The 21049-nt window shown below is 40.6% G+C and overlaps 1 protein-coding gene across 2 annotated transcripts in view; it reads right to left on the minus strand.

The window, feature by feature from the left end:
- The window catches only part of SGPL1 (sphingosine-1-phosphate lyase 1), a 53145-nt gene that overhangs the window by 14127 nt on the left and 17969 nt on the right, over positions 1 to 21049 (minus strand). For both annotated transcript variants that reach the window (XM_058543249.1, XM_058543250.1), the window contains exons 3-7: positions 17612 to 17777; positions 12241 to 12308; positions 8961 to 9108; positions 6079 to 6155; positions 4176 to 4304 (exon numbers count right to left, since the gene is read on the minus strand). In XM_058543249.1, coding sequence (XP_058399232.1) covers positions 4176 to 4304; positions 6079 to 6155; positions 8961 to 9108; positions 12241 to 12308; positions 17612 to 17777 — 588 coding nt within the window. The remainder of the gene's footprint in view (positions 1 to 4175; positions 4305 to 6078; positions 6156 to 8960; positions 9109 to 12240; positions 12309 to 17611; positions 17778 to 21049) is intronic.

Here is a 21049-nt window from a genome sequence, read left to right on the forward strand (position 1 = left end):
AAAGAAATCATCACAGCCCAAAGGGTATTATTCTCTCCCAACTAGGCAGAGTGAACTCTGGTAGGTAACTTTTAACAAACTCTCAGAAGAGACCTAGAGATTCTAATACAGGTGAAACAAAGCTTCAGCTGAGCCCTGCCCTCAACCAAATACTCTCAGACAAGAAATCACCCACCATGCATCAGAACAAATAGAATGTCTAGAGAGTCACCCAAGCATGAGCTGAGATGAAAGAAAATGACATGGTAACTACATAGACATATAAAAAGAAAACAAAGTAGTGTGCAAAATAAAGGCTCAATTCAGAAGGTAACAACCTAAGGACAGAAGGAAATTCCTCATGACTGTTTCTCCCTATTGGACAATATCATAAGAACATGAATTCAAGAAAACAAGAGTTGAAAGACTGGACACTGAAACAACAGAATGAGAATGCAGACCTGAAAAAACAAAGTACCAAACAGCATCAACAAAGAATTAATAAATATATTAGGAACAACAAGGAGCAGAATAAACACTGCTGAGAATAAAATACTAACTTCAAGGAGAGGTTAAGATAAGTTTAGTGAACCCAGGGCCGGCCCCGTGGCTCAGCGGTTAAGTGGGCGCACTCCGCCCGGGTTTGGATCTCGGGCATGCACCGATGCACCGCTTGTCGGGCCATGCTGAAGCTGCGTCCCACATACAGCAACTAGCAGGATGTGCAACTATAACATACAACTATCTACTGGGGCTTTGGGGAGAAAAGGGGAAAAAAAAAAAGGACGAGGATTGGCAATAGATGTTAGCTCAGGGCCAGTCTTCCTCAGCAAAAAGAGGAGGATTGGCATGGATGTTAGCTCAGGGCTGATCTTCCTCTCACACACACACACACACACACACACACAAAGTTTAGTGAACCCAGATAACAAAGAAAGAGATTGAAAGATAATGCCATTCCACCCTCGGAGAACTATGTCCATCTGGCTAGTCAAAGAAAAACCAAAAGGCATTCAGAAGAATTATGGGGATGGCTAGAAATCTGTGAAACTATATTCTCTAAGGAACAGCTGAGTATCCTAGGAAATACGTGGGAAAGAGAAGATTCAAGGGGAAAGGCTTTCTAGTACACAAAGGTCTCTCACATGGAAAAAAGACAATTATGGAACTTCTACTTCCAGCAATATAGATCACATACCTTATACAACCCTCCCATCTGCAACAACTAGAAAGCCTGAAAAAACATTTAAAAATTTTTTACCTCCACCACTACGCTAACATAAAGGAATATACCGAACCCCCAAACAAAGCAAAATCAAGAATCCTACTACATAAGGGAGTGCCAAAGCTGGCTTTAACTTTAAGGGCTGCTGCCAACCCCTAGAGCCCTCAGACTCCCACTCGGACAAATGAACAGGAGATAAATTCAGGGCCTGCCCAAGGGAAGGGGTCTAACAGGAGACGGCTAAAAAAACTGGGACTACCTCCACACTCTTAGCGGTACAAGAAATAAACCCCACTGTTGCAGAAGGGGACAGCAAGAAAAACTGCTTTTATCAACCCTGATGTGCAGGTAAAGAAAAATAAGAATCTCTCAAGAATGTATAAGAAGACAGCTTTTTTGTGAGTTTGTGGTCTGAATTCACACTACCTCTGTAGTACAAAACTACAAGCTGAGAATTGGACTTAAACTGGTTCCAGTGTAGCAGCACTTCCCAGCAACTCCCCAGCAACTGGCAGAAGTAATTACAAACCTCCTCTGGAAGAACTTAACCTCAATCTAGGCCTCACAGTTAAGTTCCCAGGAAAATAAGTGGCTCACAGTAACAAAAAAAAAAAAGACAAATATAAGGATACAAGACAACATGAGTGAAACCAGCAGAAATAGACAGGTAAGGCTCAGGAATAATGGAATTATCAGACAGACATATAAAATAATTATGTGCAATATATTTAAATAAACAAAATATAAGCCAAGGAAAGGAGCTATAAAGAACAAGACAGATTAAAAAAGAAATTCTCAAGAATGAAAAATAAAAAACAGTAAATGAAATTTAAAAACTCAATGGAAGAACTAAAGAGTAGATTAGACACAGCTCAAGGGGGAACTACCCCTCTACTTACCGCCTAGCTCCCACAATTATCAACTCACAGCTGATCATTCGTCTACCCAACCACTCCAGCCATGGCTGCTAGTGAGAATATCAGATGTTCCAACAGTTAGTTTACAGGTTACCTATTTTTTTCTGGCTGCTTTTAAACACCAATTAGATGTGTGGTTAGCCCTTCTCACTCTATGCTGCATGTCTCTTAACCTCTTTTGTATTTTCTATTAGTCTCTCTGGATTTTATTCTGGTTAATTTTTTTTTTTAATAATTTTATTTATTTATTTGTTTTCCCCCCAAAGCCCCAGTAGATAGTTGTACGTCATAGCTGCACATCCTTCTAGTTGCTGTATGTGGGACGCGGCCTCAGCATGGCTGGAGAAGCGGTGCATCGGTGCGCGCCCGGGATCCGAACCCGGGCTGCCAGCAGCGCAGCGCGCGCACTTAACCACTAAGCCACGGGGCCGGCCCTGGTTAATTTTTTTTTTTTTTTAATCTGCCGTATTCCATAAATTTGACTTATGAACCATGTAAATATTTTATATAGTTATAAAGGAACCAAGACTCCTTGGACAAATAGCTGATTCTGGGTCTGGAGCAGGAAATGTACAAGGTGAACCTGGAATATTTCATCAAATAAAAATATTTTGTCAAAAAAAAAGGAAAGAAAGGAAGCTTTCAAAGACTACTTGAGTCATGGAAAAGGACCCAGGAGCCAAAATTAAGAAGCTCCCACTGGCCAAAAATGGGGTAATTTGAGCATTACTGAGTAACAACTACAGTGGACTGAAGCATATACAGTATTCTACAATTGATCTACCCTACTGCTGACAGACATTTGAGGTACCAGTTTTTAGCCATCATGAACAGTGCTGATATCAATATACATCTATCCTGACACACACACGTGCTAGTTTTTCTAAGATATATCCTGAGTAGCAGAATTTCAGGGTCATAAGATTCGTGTATCTTCAACTTTACTGGATAAGGCCAAACTGTTTTGTGGTTAACCTATGGTCTCTTAAAAGTTCATAAAGAGTCTAATGGCACAAGAGAATACCTACGGACTGTCAGTATATTGTCATCTCCCCTCCACGTCACCCCATTCGTCTAAATGCCATAAGGGAATCCACTGCTAGATTATGGTTGGTTCAATTTTTAACACCTCTGGAATGTTTTTTGGAAAAATGAATGCCAGGAATACTGGTTTTGTCAGCTACTGAATATTTGAACATGCTGATTTTTCATGGTGCCAACATAAAAGTAAAAGAACACTGTTACTGGAAAAAACAAAAAAGCAACTATAAAATGTTCTTGTTTTTAGATGGGCCCTTTAATAATTAAATATGCAGACTTTATAATGATTATACAAAAGTATCTGATAGGATTAGCACCTCTAGGTTACCACTACAGCATAATGGGTCACATCTGACTATCCTGCACAAGCTGAGATTTAGTTTTTTCCAGAGAAGGCATTATCAGTTTGTAGTAACAAATCTAAGCAGAAGTTTATCAATCACACTTTAGGAAAACTAACAAACATCTACTGGAAAGAATAGTTGAAACAAGGAATCCTCATATGTGTTTTTAATTATAATGATACCCTCTTCCTTTATTCCTAAATCAACTAAATGAGATTCAGTTTATAGCAAAATAATCAAGTAAACTTCCAGCTCAAGTAAAATGAGAAGTATATCAAAAAAACTATAAGATGGTTTGACAAAACTATATAGATAAATGGGTAGTGAGGTGGGTGGGGGATAAAAGAGAGGGAGGGAGGGAGAGAAAGGAGCAAAGAGTGCAGATGCAGCAAAATATTTACATTTAGAGAATGAGGGTATTCTTTAAACTATTCTAGCAACTTTATGTCAGTTTAAAATTTTTCAAAATAAAAAACTGAAGAGAAAAAATATCTAGGAAACACATATTAAAATGTTGATACTCTAGATTACAAATTACAAGTAATTTTTAAATTGCTGTTAATCTGGATCCTTCTACAATAATCACATATTGTCTAATAAAATGTTAATAAAATCTCCTACATTAAGCTACAAAAATAAGATTATTGGATGCCACCTGCACATACTTACACATCCACAGGAGTCTGGTCCCCCATTGAAGAGGGAACAAGCTATCCTCACAATCTCTGCCTCGATCTTACGTAGTCCCGGGAAGATGTCTGGATGCAGTGGATTACTCCAGGCAAAATTGCCATAAGCCTGCAAAGAAATGCAAGCAGACAGGAAGTAAGACAATTACACCGTATAGGACAAAGAATCATGCACTAAACAAAAGTTTCTAGGTATCAGGCACAACACTAAAAACTGGGAAAATGGTAAGATATGTTCCCCAACCTAAAGAAGATCACAATATAGTGGAGGAGACAGACACAAATAAATTATTTTACAATGTGGTAAGAGAGGAAGTATAAATGTGGTTAAAAGCACAGACTAAAACATCAAACAGATCCAGTTTGAAATCTAGGCTTTGCTTATCACTTCTAGCTGTGTAACCTGGGGTCAAATAACCTCTCTGAGGCTCAGTTTCCTCATATGCTAAAGGGGATAATTATGGTACCTATCACATAGGGTTCCAGTGATGTCAATAACACGAGGCATGCAGAGCACTTAGTAGAGTGTCTGGCACAAAGCAGCTACTGTTCTAAGTGCAATACCAGATGTATGGACATGATAGTAAGGGGCCTTAAAGAGGGAATGACGGACATCCCAGGTGGTCTGGAGCTGTCTGCTGAGTGGAACCTTGAGCGATAAACAGGAATTCATCATTTAGAACAGGTGGAATGAAGGAGGGAAAGGAAGCCAACGTAAGAGCAAGGTGTGTACTCGGTGAAGACAAAAGGTGGAGTTAGTGTTTACGCAGGAAAGTAACAGGAGTGGTTGAAAAAATAAGTGAGAGCGGGCTCCTGGCCGGACTTGTATTTTCTCCTACATAAGCAGCTTGCCTTTTATCCTGGAGGTAATGGGAAGCTACTGAAAGATTTTTAAGCGTAGATGTAAGATCAGAGCATGATGCCAAGATATAACCAAGCAAAACCCGTAATATTCAGTAAGGTATGAGCAGTTTCATAGTTATAATAAAACACCAAGACCTTAGAGACCATCAGTCCAATGTTAATTTTATATGACAAAGTGGAGTGTAAAAACTAAATTTGATTAGAAATGGAAGAAGCTAAAGGCAATTCTAAAGTCAACAAAAAATGAGAACTATGTGAATTATAAGTGGGACTACTGCTCATTCTCAGATCATCTGATTTGAGACTCAGGTAGTATAAGAAATTATGACCAAGTTTCCATCCTTGTATCTTCTTTTTTGTGTGTGTGAGGAAGATCAGCCCTGAGCTAACATCCGTGCTAATCCTCCTCTTTTTGCTGAGGAAGACCGGCTCCGAGCTGACATCTATTGCCAATCCTCCTCCCTTTTTTTTTTCCCCCCAAAGCCCCAGTAGATAGTTGTATGTCATAGTTGTACATCCTTCTAGCTGCTGTATGTGGGACGCGGCCTGAGCATGGCTGGACAAGCAGTGCGTCGGTGCGCGCCCGGGATCCGAACCCGGGCCACCAGTAGCGGAGCACACGCACTTAACCGCTAAGCCACGGGGCCGGCCCCATCCTTGTATCTTCTTATCAAACAAAATTTTGTTTGTCATTAATAACCTCAAATTTCTTGTCATTAATAACCTCAAATGATGCAACTACCTTCCCTAGTAATCTGCCTTCTACACAGGGCATCTATAAGACCTGGAGACACAAGTAATATTTTACTTTTTTACAGACTGAAGATGTCTTTGACAATATTACACATACTCGTCTATGTTTGGATGAATAGAAACTTCCTAAACTTCTTTAGTTTTATTTTAAAAATAAACTTTCCTTAAGTAACTTTGTTTTTTAATTACAAAAGTAAGGAGGAAGAAGTGAGGTAATATAAACTGGCAGAGAACACACACACTCCCCTTTAGTACTGGACACTCACCTTCACGAGGAGTTTGGTGAGCTCCTCCTCCCCGTTGTACACTGCTCCGGAGGCCTTCCCTTCCTGCCACAAGACATCTGCAGAGAAAGTTAAGACCACCAGGTCAGTACGCAGGAACCTTTGGGAAGACAGGTTCTAATGAAGAAGAAATAGGAAGAAACCTCTCTGGGTACAAAAGAAAAAAAAAAGTTTGAGTGGAAACCCAAAGGCATGCATATATTAAATCAAGAAAAAGAATTCCAATAAAGAGCCATCACAGCTCTTCGAGAAGATAAACAAAATAGACAAACCCTTAGCCAGGCTAACTAAGAAAAAAAGAGAAAAGGCTCAAGTAAATAAAATTAGAAATGAAAGAGGAGAAATTACAACGGATACCATGGAAATACAGAGGATTATAAGAGCCATCACAGCAAAATAAAGATGAAAGATTAATTACTATCAATAACAGTGTGAAAGAGATTTTAACAGCATCTAGGACAATAAAGATAGCCCAATAATAACGTTGTCATCACCCCCAACCGTTTGCTAACGCAGAAAAATTTTCCTTGATCTATACTCGTTTCCTGTTCTCTGTACAGTTCAGCTAGACCTTATTCTGCAATTGCTTCCTTCTTCTCTCTCTCCCCATCCAGTCAAAGGAAGTGTGGGAACTGTTATCAGCAGAGTTAGCAGAAAAAAGCGAAACAACAGTGTGAAATTTCAGCATACCATCATCAGAGTTGGAGCCAGGGAACTGAATCCCTGACTAAACAAACCATGATGCGATATGAACCACCAGCATCCTGGTCTCAGGGGCCCCTCCTTCAGACGAGCCTGGAAACCTACACAGAATTAGCCATCTGCTTCCAGCGACACACGCTGCAGCACTCAGGATCAGGAACACAGTCACACGGGATAAAGCTCAGAGGAAACGTTCCCAACCAGAATTTAAGGCCCGACTCCACTTCCCGTCTGAGGTGTTCCCCCAGAGATATTCTACATCACGCCTACAAATCTAGTGATGTGAGTGTCTCGGGTCCTTTTGTACAGCATGGCTGTGCCCTATTGAAAGTGGGTAGTGAAAAAGCTATTACAGAAACACATTAACTGAAAACTACAGCCATGGGCCCTACAAATCTAAGACCTTCAGCTCCAACAAGAGAGCACAAGACTGAGTAGTGAATATCCAGACAAACCCCTCATTCTCACACAATCTGCCCAGCTGTGGCTTGCTGCCAGTTTTACTTTCCCTCTTTCCTTAAAGGACACTGGTCTGTACCATGCATGTCTTCAGACCAAGAGGTCTCCAGCCTTTCAAAAACAGGATACATGGTTTCATTTCCTGTTCTTTTACTGGTGCTACAGAGTATGGCAATGGACAGTGACTTAAAAACGGAAGGGAAGGAAATCTGGCGGCAGCAACCAGTCCTCATAATCACGGAAATCTTTAATATACACATCTCAGAGTGCTAATCCCTGCTTTATATCATCTACAAATCCTGGACTGTATCTAAATTTTGTACCATCCAATGTCAAAAACTCAACAGATGTCAATTAGAAATTTTAAAATGTATTTGTTGAAATGCAATGTGGCATCCCGAATTGGATCCTAGAACAGAAAAAAGGACACTAGTGGAAAAACTGGTGAAAGAGGAATAGAATTTGTAGTTAACAGTACTGTACCGACATTAATTTTTTAGTTTTGAGAAATATACCATGGTTATTTTAGATGTTAACATCAGGAGAAGCTGGGTAATGGGTATATAGGAAATCTCTGTATTACCTCTGCAAATTTTCTATAAATCGAAAATCATACCAAACTAAAAAGCCTATTTCAAAAAAGTATTTGTAATATGATCTTACTGTGTTTGTGTTAATAATTATAGCTAACATTTACTGAGCACTTACTGTAAGCCAGGTATTATATGTACATGTATGATCTCATTTAATCTCTATAATCATTCTTTTAGATAAGTACTATTATTATTATCCCCATTGTAGAGAGACAAAAACCAAGGCACAGAGAAGTAACTTACCCAAGGTCACACTTCAAGTGGCTAAACCAGGATGCGAATCCAGGCGATTCCATGGGCTGTACTCTTAAACATTAAGCTACCTGGTGCATTTATCCTTCTCATGCATATATGTACATGTGTATGTGTATTTATTACACAAAACACTATTAACATTCTGATATATACATACATATACCTCTCATCTATGTTTATCTTTTAATGATGGAATTATAGTGACTTTTTCTTTTCTTTTGTGCCTTTATGCAGATTTCACAATTTTTATAATGAATCTGTATTTCATTTGTTTTTTTGTGAGGAAGATCAGCCCTGAGCTAACATCCATACTAACCCTCCTCTTTTTTTTTTGCTGAGGAAAACCAGCTCTGAGCTAACATCTATTGCCAATCCTCCTCCTTTTTTTCCCCCAAAGCCCCAGTAGATAGTTGTATGTCATAGTTGCACATCCGTCTAGTTGCTGTATGTGGGACGCGGCCTCAGCATGGCTGGAGAAGCGGTGCGTTGGTTTGCGCCCGGGATCCGAACCCTGGCCGCCAGTAGCGGAGCGCATGCACTTAACCACTAAGCCATGGGGCCGGCCCTGTATTTCATTTTTATTACATATATTCTCTTTTAAAAAACAAATGTATGTTTTATTCAGACTTAGAAAAGGAAACAGAACCAAGTTCCACTGTCTCTGCAATTTGCTCTCTGAATGATGAATCTAAACATAATTTCTAAAATATGAAATTCAGCCTTTGAGACAGGGAGTGAGACCTCCTAAACATATACGTACCAAGGATGAACTACTCTTAACCTATGCAAACAGAAACAATGACCAAACGAGCCACAGGAAGGAAAGAGAGAGCACGCATTTGCCGAGAATCATACCCAGACAGCTGTAGTCCTTGAGCTTCTCCAGAACTGCAGACGTGCTCAGACCTCGAGAGGGCAGAGCTTTCACGTATTCTTTATCCACTTTCAGGAATGACATGTTCTTGCTAATATCATCCTTAGTCTTGTTCAACTTATCTTGGATCTGCAAAGGTAAGAAAGACAAAGTTAAAAAGGAGACGGAAGAATACAGTGGAGAGAGTAGAAGAACCAGTTATGACACCAAGTCAACTGCTCGAGGCTGGGCACCGCACAGATGCTACAGAACAAGGATGGTGTTTTTTCTTAAAGAGATAAGGTGACATTTTAACTGTTTAGCTATTTTCTGGCATGTGCAACAGTCTCTTAGAAGTGCAAAAAGTCAACCTTCTCTGAAGGTCAAAGATGCACTCAATCTGCCCCTGCCCTTTTCCTCTGCCATGCTGACATCACCAGGGCTTTACTTGGGTTTGCATCTGCTAAAGTCAGCACCTCTCGGAGGGCAGTATTTGGACCCTGTTCCTACCCCAGCAGCAGCTACAATGTGTGTGCTAAAGAAACAAAAGTAGAGCCATGAACAGCAGCCATAAAATAGGCCAAGCAGCAGTCAAATGGATTCTGGTGTTTGTGCAAGTGATGAGCTCCTTCAATAGACATGCACAGAGCACACCAGGAACTGGGCAACTCCCCACATACAAGCCCAGGCCATGCTGGGAAGTACCAGGAAGACTGCATTCTGTCTCCTCAGGTTGTCCACAGCTTGTCCTGTGTGATCTGTAAGTGCTAGAAGGAACTAAGGTCCTTTTTGCTACCTATTTATCAACTATGGTTATTCCTCTTTCCTCCTCACAGCAACAGCTTCTGAGACCTTTCCTTTCATACATTCACTTACTCACTAAACATCACAACACAAACATGTTGAACTACTACCGTGGGCCAGGAAAACACAGTGAATAAAACAAACTTAGGCAGTATACAGTGAAAACAACTCCTGTTGTCATGAAACTTATTTTTAGCAGCAGAGACAGAAAATAAAAGGTACTGAAAAGTGCCGGGGGAAGAAAACAAACCCAGAGCAGAGTTGGGAGGTGGAAAGGCAAGGGCTGCTGCTCGTGACAAGAGACTCTTGGGTGCTAGGTCTGGGGGAAAGTGGCGACGTGTCACAATTTGTGTGTGTAATAGTGATATGGTCTCAGCAATGTTTGTTAAAGTTTGATGCCCTAGATCTCACGCCAAACATTTAGATTTCCTCATCTCTAGCTGTGGATGATTAGCATACAGGAGGAGCTTCTTGGCTGTGGCCCTCAATGAAACCACAGGGAAGCCCCTCCTTTAAAACATGTCTCCAATAGGCTGACAGGCAGGCACTGGCAGGTAGCAGAGCCCACACGACTCTGAGTGGGCAATGCTGCAGCACGTGATGGACATGAAGATATTTTTAAAGTTGTAAATAAAGAATTATGCCGCATAAATGGTTACCACGCAACAGGAGCAAACTCTGAAAGCTGAGCTTCATGCACAGACTAAGCTGTTGGAATAAAATAAAACAGACAAAAAATGACAGTGAGAGGTATATTAGAAAAGCACAGCAAGTATGTCCCCATTCCCAATTCTTGCCTCAGAACCTCTATCACATTTTAATTTTTTCACAGCATTTATTTCAAAATGAAATTCTTATGTACCTGTTTATGTCTTTATTTTCTGTCTTTCCTATTAAAATATAAGTTGCAGAGAAGAAGCACTTGGTCTTGTTCCCCACTGTATCCCCAGCAGCCAGAACAGTACCTGACATGGAGCAGGTACTTAATAACCACGTGCTGAACACATGAGTGTAAGTGATGAATGAGAGAGGGATACACACACACACTCACTCAAAAAAAGGAACTTTTTGTCTCTCAGCCTCAAAATCTGCTTCTAAAAAATGAAAGGTGATTACATAGTTTCTAAGTACCTTCCAACTCTATTATTTTATAAATTTAAGAATGAGTTCTGGAACTCTAGCATTTATTTGTCTCAAAATCTCAAATTGAAGGAGAAAAGTGTGAAGCGTAAAGGCAGAAAAAACACAGGGAATGACAAGGGGAAATGCTATTATCCTTTGTGTCTTCCCTCTCCCTACCCCTCACTCTATAAGGACAAAAGGAGATTTAATGTTAGTAAGATTTCAGGTCAAATAAAAGCCTATCCACTCTCATTCCTCTTCTCCACAGGAAATGAACCTGAAAATCCACAGTTCTAGGAGGGTTAGCACAGTGGTCTGAATGGATTTTGGTCAAAGGCTAAAGATAACCGACATCTTTTCTGGTTTGGCCAGGAAAGGGAATTGAAAGCCAAAAGTGAAAGAGAACTTGCAGGGAAGTCGAGGGGCAGGGCAGGGATTGGGGGAGATGAAGACCTCAAGGACTCATGTGCTGTCTTTAGAGCTTGCAAGGCGGCCTGTTTATCTGCACTCGTGATAAAGAACTTGTGGGAAGGTCTTGGGGGTGACTGTCTTATCCTCAGTATGGGGGAGGGGAGAGTGAAGGGAACACATCCTATACTATAGCTGTACTATACTATAGTATATATTATCTATAGGTACAAAGGGCAAGAGAAGAGCTCTGTTATCTCTCTAAGTTTCTAAACCTGGGATCAGCAAACTACAGCCCAAATCTGGACTATGCCTGTTTTTGTAAAGAAAGTTTCACTGGAACACAGCCTCATCCCTTTACCTATTGTCCTGTCACTGCTTTCCCTCCACAAGGGCAGAGCTGAAGAGTGTGACAGACACAGTATGGCCTGCAAAGCCTAAAAAGTTCCATATCTAGCCCTTTACAGAAAAAGTGTGCCAACCCGGTCTAAACCATGTAAGCACCCAACCCCCAGATAAATATTTAAATTCAGCCGAGCCAATATGGCTCCAAAGCATCATGTCACTTCTGTCAGGTTTTCTAATTTCAAATTCTTCCTTAACAGACATCTCCTTTCTCCTTTGGTCAAATATGTTAGAGAAAGGGTTAGGTCAGGTTTCTCAGTCTTGGCACTTCTGACAATTTCAGCCAGATAATTCTTTGTTGTGGAGGCTGTCCTGTGCATTGTAGGATGTTTAGCAGCATCCCTGGCCACTATCTACTAATGTCAATAGCACTCCTCTCCAGTTGTAACAGAAATGTCCCCAAACACTGTCAGATGTTCCTTGGAGGTGGGGGACAAAATCACTCTTCCCCCTTGAGATTACTAGATTCAGTAAACAGAAAGAAAGAGGTACAATCATGGACAGGGGGCTCGGGGGAGGAAACGCTATACAGATTCCACTTACCTTGCGACCAACAATAGGCAGCTTCCTGATGAACTTAAAACATCTCTTTTTAAACCTTGACCATAAACCTAAAAGAAACAAATGGTTTTATTATCCCAACAAATCTCCACGAATATGACCCGCTAGTCATAACGTCTGAACTATTCAATGTGTCCTCTGCAATCTCATTTGCCTTCAGATCGCAAAGGCAGAGTTTCTTTCCTTTAAAAAAAAAACCTTTTGGGGCCAGCCCGGTGGCACAAGCGGTTCAGTGCACGTGCTCCTCTGCAGCGGCCCGGGGTTCGCAGGTTCAGATCCCGGGCGCACACCGACACACTGCTTGCTAAGCCATGCTGTGGCGGCGTCCCATATAAAGTAGAGGAAGATGGCCACGGATGTTAGCTCAGGGCCAATCTTCCTCAAAGAAAAAGGGGAGGACTGGCATCAGATATTAGCTCAGGGCTAGTCCTCCTCACAAAAAAAAAAAAAAAAAACCTTTTAAATTTAATTTTTTGAATAAGTAATATATTCACGTGGTCCAAAAAATAAACAAACACACACAGAGTTAAAAGTTCCTCTCTCATCTATCCCCCAGACCCTTATCCTATCCCCAGGTAAACACTACTATTAAGTTTCTGGAATACCCTGCTAGAATTTCTTTATGCATATAGAAGCAAGAATAAAGATATATTCTTATTTGTCTCTCCTTTTACACAAAAGGTAGCATACTCTAGCACTGTACTAGACCTTGTTTTTCTACTTGGGAATATTCTCTTAAACATCAGTGCTTCCTCATTCATTTTTACAGCTGTAGAATATTCCATTATGTGGATATACCATAATCTATTTAACTTGCTCCTTCCTGATGAACACATAGGTTATTTCTAATATTTGCTATTACAAACCATGCTGAAATAAATAACCTCATAACACACACCATACTGCATTCATGAGAGTATACTTACAGGATAAATTCCCAGCAACAGAATTGCCAGGTCAAATGACATGTATTCCACAGTTCTTTACCTTCCCAAGGTTTCCAGGTGTCCAACATTTCTCTTCTCTCCCCCAAAACAAATGACCAATCCATGCTTCTTTTCAAGATCTATGCTCCAGTCTCTCATTCAACACACATCCTAGCAACATTTTCTGGACCTAAAAAGGCCTTCAGTATCACAGATACCAATCAGACTATTCTGTCAGGCGGTACACAGGACAAATATGGAAGTCTGATCCTGTCAATCACAATAATTATAAATACACGGCACTAAATAGACCATTACACCTTTTAATGAATTCACATTCGATATATCTCAACTGACTCTGACAACAAGACTTTGATGCTGGCACAGAAGGTACTATATACTATCCTAAGGCAACTAAGGATCAAGCATTAACAACTTGCTCAATGTCACGGATCAAATCAGTGATGGAATAGGGATTTAACTGAAGTCTTTGTTTTTCTAGTCCTAGACTCCCAGGACTCTATGCTGCTTCAAATGCACAATAGGAATTTTCAGTTATCAGTCTATAAGGAATCCAGACTAGCTTTTACGAAGGTATGAACTGCATATGAACCTTTACTGCATTCCTAGGAGATCCGGGCACTCCAATTTCCCTGGCGAGAAGGAGCTCTCTCTCGACAAACACAGAATGTGTCTGGACCTTCTTTTGGTATTTATTATATGATGCTTGCGTCTTTACCAGTGATTTTTGCTTAGGTTGCATCCCTTTCTACTTCACTCTATAGTGCCTACTGCTGTAGTCAACACACTGTAAATGTCTGGGACAAAACCAGGTAATTGAGACAGACTGATAAGAAGACAAAGGGATTGAAACCACTTGTTCATAATTACTTTTTTGTTTAAATTTTGGGTATTTCCTTTCAGTCCTATGTTCTACACACTGTAATACACAGCTGAGATCTCGTATGTACAGTATTGTATGCTCTTCTCACTTACAGCATTTTCTACATTATTAAAAACTCTTCCTAAACATATTTTTAAATGTTACCACAATAGTCCATCAAATGAGTATAACTTAGTGTTGCATATTTAAGCTGCTTGTCATTTGACTATATCAAACAATGTAAAAGCTGTAAAGATTCAGAACCACTTCCTCATTTAATAGATAAAGTAATTAATTAATGAGGTAGAAAGGGATCTAAAAATCAGCAAACTGAGTCAGGTGTCCAAAAGAACAGTTATGTGACTAGGTAGAGGAGAAAAGAACAGACTAATTTTGTGCAAGTTGTGAGATAAAATGGTACAGGGTAAAACGAACAGAATACCAGATCAGAGATGGTAAAAATGAAAAGACTGTGTGGTCATGACCTAAAAAGATTATCTCAAAAGTAAAAGTCTCCAGAGGTACAGAAAGAAAAGTCATTAGAATGTTTTAAGGTAATAAAACAGGAAACACCAGAGTAAGAGCAACAATGCGTGGCTCTTTACAGTTCACAAATTCCTTTCACACAAATTACGCCACTCAAGCCTCACATCATCCTACGACTAGGTGAGGCAGGGTTATTATGCCCATTTTATTGTGACGAACACGCTAAAAGAGCTTAAGGGTGTTGCCCAAGGTGGGCATGAAACTGGAGTTTCATAGCTAGAAACTGGAGAGTTTACCACCTCTTCCTACCACGTAACTCTGATTTCTGTTAGTGAACTATGGACAGCCCCACAGTTAAAAATCAACGTCCAGTAGTAACGATATGAGCTGATGATCAGAGAGCAATATTAAGAGAACACCTTAGAGAACTGCTAACCCCTGCCCACCACCCCACCTCCATCCTCCTGCTGCTTCCAGTTCTTAACTACCCCAGTGTCCATCCAGTGTTCCAGATTTACCCTCTCTCCCTCCGAAGGGTAGTCAGAGTTTGAAGATCAGCAAAATTTATCACTAGTCCAGACTTTAGACTCCTAGGGGCAATGTACTAAAAATAACTCAATTGTTCAGTGATACACAGAATACTCCTACATGAGCAAGGTGCTGAAAAAATGGCAATTCCATCAAAATTATCTCCGATCTCTAGAGAGAAGACATTTTTACCTGTGTCTAAAATTCAAGTTGGAAGTTACAAAATAAAAAGTGTGTTATGTGTGTATATGTGATAAACTACATGAAACTGTGAATATTCAACAATTTTTGACCTAGAGAAACTACATTTTGTATAGTTCAACCTGATTCAGATATAAAAAGATAGATATGTAAATAGTGGTTATCTCTAGGTAGCAAGATTTTAATTTTGTTCTTATGGTTTATCTATATTGTCTGATTTTCTACAATGAACATGTACTACTTTTGTAATAAGAAAAAAATGTTATTAAAACAACTGAAATGGCCTGGAGTTCAGCTCACAGAGATTCAGATGGCACACACCATTAATACACTCCTACTACTAACTTCTCACAGAAGGCTCAGAGGCCAGCATGTTCTGTTTTGAACACTAAAGGCAGGTAAGTATGTACCAGGACCTAAGATGACTGTGCTTCTATTACCAGTTAAACAAAATGCACACGGGCACCAGGGGCTGCAGAACTGAAAATAGAAGTAAATACTTAAAGCTAACACTAATCATAGAAAAGAAATATAAATCTAACCTGAGTCTGGTTTTACAAACGCACCACCTTAAAAGGAAGGGCACATAGAATGGTGGCTGTCAGGAGTCGGGGGAGGGTGTAACAGGGCGTTAGTGTTTAACGGGGACAGAGTTCCAGTTTGGGATGATAAGAAAGTTCTAGAGATGGATGGTAGTGATGGTTGCACAAAAATGTGAATGTACTTAATGTCACTGAACTGCATACTTAAAAACGGTAAATTTTATGTCATGTATATTTTATCACAATAAAAAAAGAAAAGGAAAAGTACATTCATTGCTACTCCTTAAGAGTCCTCTGGAACAGGTCACTTCACCTGGAAGGACAGGAGGGTGAGCACCACTGAATCCAATGCTTCCCAGGAAAGGAATAAGCCTGAGCAGAAAGACAAGGGTTGCGTCCACTTCCAAACCACAGAGCAGGTGCAGCAGAAGGGTTAATCCGTCTAATTTGTGAGTTTATGAGAAAATCGTTCAACGTCTAGGAGCAGAAAATGAGGACAGGGTTTTTAAAGCTGGAGTGAACTCAAATTTGGACAGGGCAGGCATGTCTCATCTCCACTTTAAGTGCAATGTTTACTACGCTGTAACTCTGCAATGTTATTAAAACAGCTCACTGGCTATCTGCATGCAAAGAGATAAAACAGAATCTGGCTTCTAAGCTGACCTTCCTGGGGGAAGAGGAAGAAAAGCAGAAAAAGTACAGTGAAAGAGCCCCTTCAGACAGATGTTATCAGGGAAGCAAATAGTTACGGAAATTTTTAAACAAATGAGAAATGACAAGCAACTCTTTTCAATGTTACCGATTTCTTATCCCAAGGAAATGAACTCAGATATCCTACTGAGAGTGGGAAAGGGGTGCTGGGGAAATGAACTCAAGATACTCTACTGAGAGTGGGGAAGGGGTGCAGGGGAAATGAACTCAGATACCCTACTGAGAGTGGGGAAGGGGTGCAGAGGAGCATCACAGAACACCCACCACCCACCACCACGCCTACCATTTGTATTTAGGTGAAATCAAGCAGAACTTACCAAGCACAGCCTGCAGGAGGAAAAGAATTCACAAGGAGGTAACATGCAACCAGATCTCCAGGTTGGGGGAAGAGGGGTGGGCAGGAGAGGAGCTCAAACCTTAGGAAGGATGGAGGATTTATAAGCTAATCACTGAACGACTTCTCATCTTTTTCTGTATTCCCTGAGAAGTGGCCTCTTTCTTCCCCATGTCAATCTGGCTCCTTGAGTCACTACCCAGGAAGCTCAAAGTATACTGTTCCCTGACATTAGAAGTTCAACTCAAAGAGGACAGGGACCTTGTATTACTTGTGTAATATTCCCCAGAGCCCAGCACAGTGCCTGTCACATAGCAGGCACTCATATGGTCACTGCATGAGTCCTGTTCCAATTTCCCATAACCTTTATTGAAAAGGATGGCCTAAAATGAAAGAAATAAATTCCTGCTTGGGGAACTCCAAGTGAAACAATTATATTCTAGGCAAGAAACCAGAACTAAAGAAGATTAAGCCACACTCTGAGATATCTGTGGATCCTTAAAATGACTAATTTATCAGGAGTTTTTATGTAAGCTGCAAATCCAGAAAAATCAACAAAAGCAGTAATAGTTACACAAGACATAACTTTACCAGTTAGAAGACAATGTCCCACTTTCTATTTAAATAGATTTAAAAAATCAGAACCAAACCAAAAGGCAAGAAATTAGTCCAATCCGTCAGCCATGAATTCCAAGGCTAGTGAAACTCCACTCTGTCTTTATAGAGGGGACACTATACTTACTTTCAGGCTGGAAGACAAACTCATATACCCAGACTATCAGCAGCGTCCACACCACACTCCACGCAATCAGCTGCCAGGGCTCATACTTGGTGCAACGCCCATTCACATAATTCTTGGCTTTTGTGGAATATACTTCCAAAATCTCGAAGTAGGGCTCAAAGGCCTTCTAGAAATACAAGAGAAAAAAGAAATATTACATTCAGAGAGAGAAAGGAAGTCTGTTCTGAGTCTGTTCTTCAACTCTCATTTTTCAAGGGCAGGCCATTCACGATCTGGCCCTACCTCAACAATAATCTTATCATCCTCCAAAGCCCGCAAAGTGTCTGCTCCAGCCACTCCAGTGCACACTGCCCCTTACGAGTCATGTGGACTTTGACAAGATTTCTGATCTTCTGCCTATTCTGTAACATACAAGGTTAAGCTAGGTCATCATTTCAGCTCTACAGCCTCTATACAGCAGCATTCATTGCCCACTCTCTTAACTCAAACTACTCCTCTCAGTACGAACGTCTTTCTCTACTTTATCAGAATCTTTCCCATCCTCTAACCCAGGGGGGTCAGCAAACTGTTTCTGTAAAGGGCGAAAGAGCAAACATTTTAGGCACTGCAGGCCAAACGGTCTCTGTTAACAACTACTCCACACTGCTGTGGCAGCACACACACAGTTAGAGAGCGCCAGTCAGCCAATGAACGGGCTGTGCCCCAGTAAAACTTAATTATAGACGTTGACATTTGAATTTCATATAGCACAAAATATTATTCTTTTTTAACAATTTAAAAATGTAAAATATCATTCTTAGTTCACAGGCAGTACAAAAACAGGCAGCAGGCCAGATTTAGCCCATAGGCCAAAGTCCGCCCATCTCTGCTCAAAGGCCCTATTTGACTAAAAAACTCTTAAAGCCAGGCTTATCATTATGTGTATCCCTCACAATACCCGGCGCAAGCAAGAAAAAATCCTCTCATTTAAAAATTTACCAGAATATCTCACTCACAAGAATTAATCTCCCCCATTAAAATCTCCTCAAGTGTTCATCTGTGCCTCTACACAGAGCATATCACAACCTGCCCGCAGTTGGCTCATCTCCCTGACTACACAGTTAGGTCTCTGAACACAGACCAGATCTCAGTCATATTTACAAGCCCCACAGTGCCCTGCACAAAATAAGTTCATCTGATAGCTTGTTATTCATTCACTTATTCAACACTTATTAAGCATCCCAGTGTGTAAGGCATTAAGCTGGGGGAGCATTAAGGTAAATATCCTAAGTCTTGCCCCTACTGAGTCTCCAATCTAACGAAGTCTCTAAGGGTATGTGTGTGCCTATATATACACACACGCACATACACAGGCAGACACATATATGAACGAATAATTAAAACTCTTCAGGATAAACACTATAAAAAGGATGTAAGTGAAGTGTTAAGAGAGACCACTGAGGAAGGCTTATCTACCTTTACCTCAGGGGAGATGGGGAAGATATGACAGAGGATAAAATCTCAGCTGGTTAAAGGGTAAAAGAATGATCAAAGAAAATTCTGAAGGCAGAAAAGCTAAAAGAAAAAAAAGTCATACCAGGAAGAGAGAATGATAGCTGCAAATGCATAGAGTCTGGGAACGGCGGAAAGCGGCACGTCTAAGAGTGTGCGCTGGGTCAGGGCAGGGACCAAATCTGTCAGATCCAGTGCCACATCTCCAACACACAGCTGAGTGCCTGGCCCCACTTGTACTGAAATAAAACATGGAGAGTGGCTGACAGTGACCAAGGAAATGAGCGAACACGTCGATCTGAGAACCGAGGCTGGGAGAAGGGCACTAGGTCCAGATTAAAAATGGCTTTAAGGGCCGGCCCCGTGGCTTAGCGGTTAGGTGCATGTGCTCCGCTACTGGCGGCCCGTGTTCGGATCTGGGCACACACTGACGCGTCGCTTCTCCGGCCATGCTGAGGCCGCCTCCCACATACAGCAACTAGAAGGATGTGCAACCATGACATACAACTATCTACCGGGGTTTTAGGGGAAAAAAAAGAGGAGGATTGGCAATAGATGTTAGCTCAGAGCCGGTCTTCCTCAGCAAAAAGAGGAGGATTAGCATGGATGTTAGCTCAGGGCTGATTCTTCCTCACAAAAAAAAAAAAAAAAAAAAAAGGCTTCAAAAAAAAGAAAAAAAGCATGGCAAGTGGGAGTACAAATTGATAGGCACTTCCTGTAAAATGATTTACTGGTATCTATTAACATTTTAAATATATGTTCATTCTGACCTAGAAATTCTACTTTTTGGTGTCTACATACTTGTACATGTGTACAAAGAGACATGTTCAAGGGCAATCATTTCAGCATTCTTTGTAAAAAACAGCAAAAGAAAAAACAGAAATAACATAAATGTCCATTCATAAAGGAATGGTTAAATAAACTATAATATGCACATTTTATGTACCCATCCTATGCAGCATTAAAAAGAAGTCAGATCTATATGAACTACATGGAAAAACTTCCAGAACATGATGCTGACTTAAAAAAAAGCAAATTGCAGAACAACAACAAAACAACAGGCATGAGTTGTTCATGAGAAGAGTATTTTTTTTTTGCTGGATAATTTGGTGGGAGATGAATAGGAGGCAGACAGAGATTAGAAACAAAAATCTTAGTTAAGTGGATTGCTGGTAGTCCAGGGGAGAATAAACCGGGTTTGACCTTCAGCAGTATGACACTGGGGAAGAAAAAGCAATATGGATTCGAAAGACACTTTTGAAGGTGGAACAAACAGGGTTTGATAGCTTATTAGATACATGAAGAATGGAGTGGGAATAGTACAGATAATTCCAAATTTTCAAGTTCAAGTTTGAGAGACTGGGGAAGTGGTGTCACCATTAACCATGGTAGACTAGAAAAGGAAGAGAAGCTGAAGAAGGCAGAGGAGATTCTGAGAAAAAGATAATAATATTGGTTTGAATTATGTTCCTATTGGATATCTACATGCAATTTGCTAGCAGGAGCATGAAAGCTTAGAGGCAGGACAGGTGCTCAACAAATGTTTGCTGAAAACATTTATACCCTTAGCAATTAGGATGTGGTATAAGGTAATTAACATTAGGCAAGTATTGGGTTCCCTAGAGGGCTATCCAGGGAAACAGTCTGTCTGCAACCTTCTCATGGTTCTCGGCGGCCATTCCCCAGAGCCCACTGTTGCTGTCAACAACCTCAATCCTGCAGAGCAGTGCTAGTGCCGGACAAAAGCTGGGAAAGACCAGAGGAGTCTATTATCATCAAAGGTATGTCGTGATTTCCATCATTATTAAGACTCTTCTAGTGCTAAAGCTGTGATAAACCAAATGGTTGAACAGTGTGTATCAGTGGGATGATGGAAGAACAATCATTCTGATCAGCTTTTCCTCTGGTGATACTAGTTCCTAATTCACCCAGAAAATAGAGGTTACC

Source organism: Diceros bicornis, chromosome 6, assembly GCF_020826845.1.
Source record: "Diceros bicornis minor isolate mBicDic1 chromosome 6, mDicBic1.mat.cur, whole genome shotgun sequence".
Taxonomy (NCBI): Eukaryota; Metazoa; Chordata; class Mammalia; order Perissodactyla; family Rhinocerotidae; genus Diceros; species Diceros bicornis.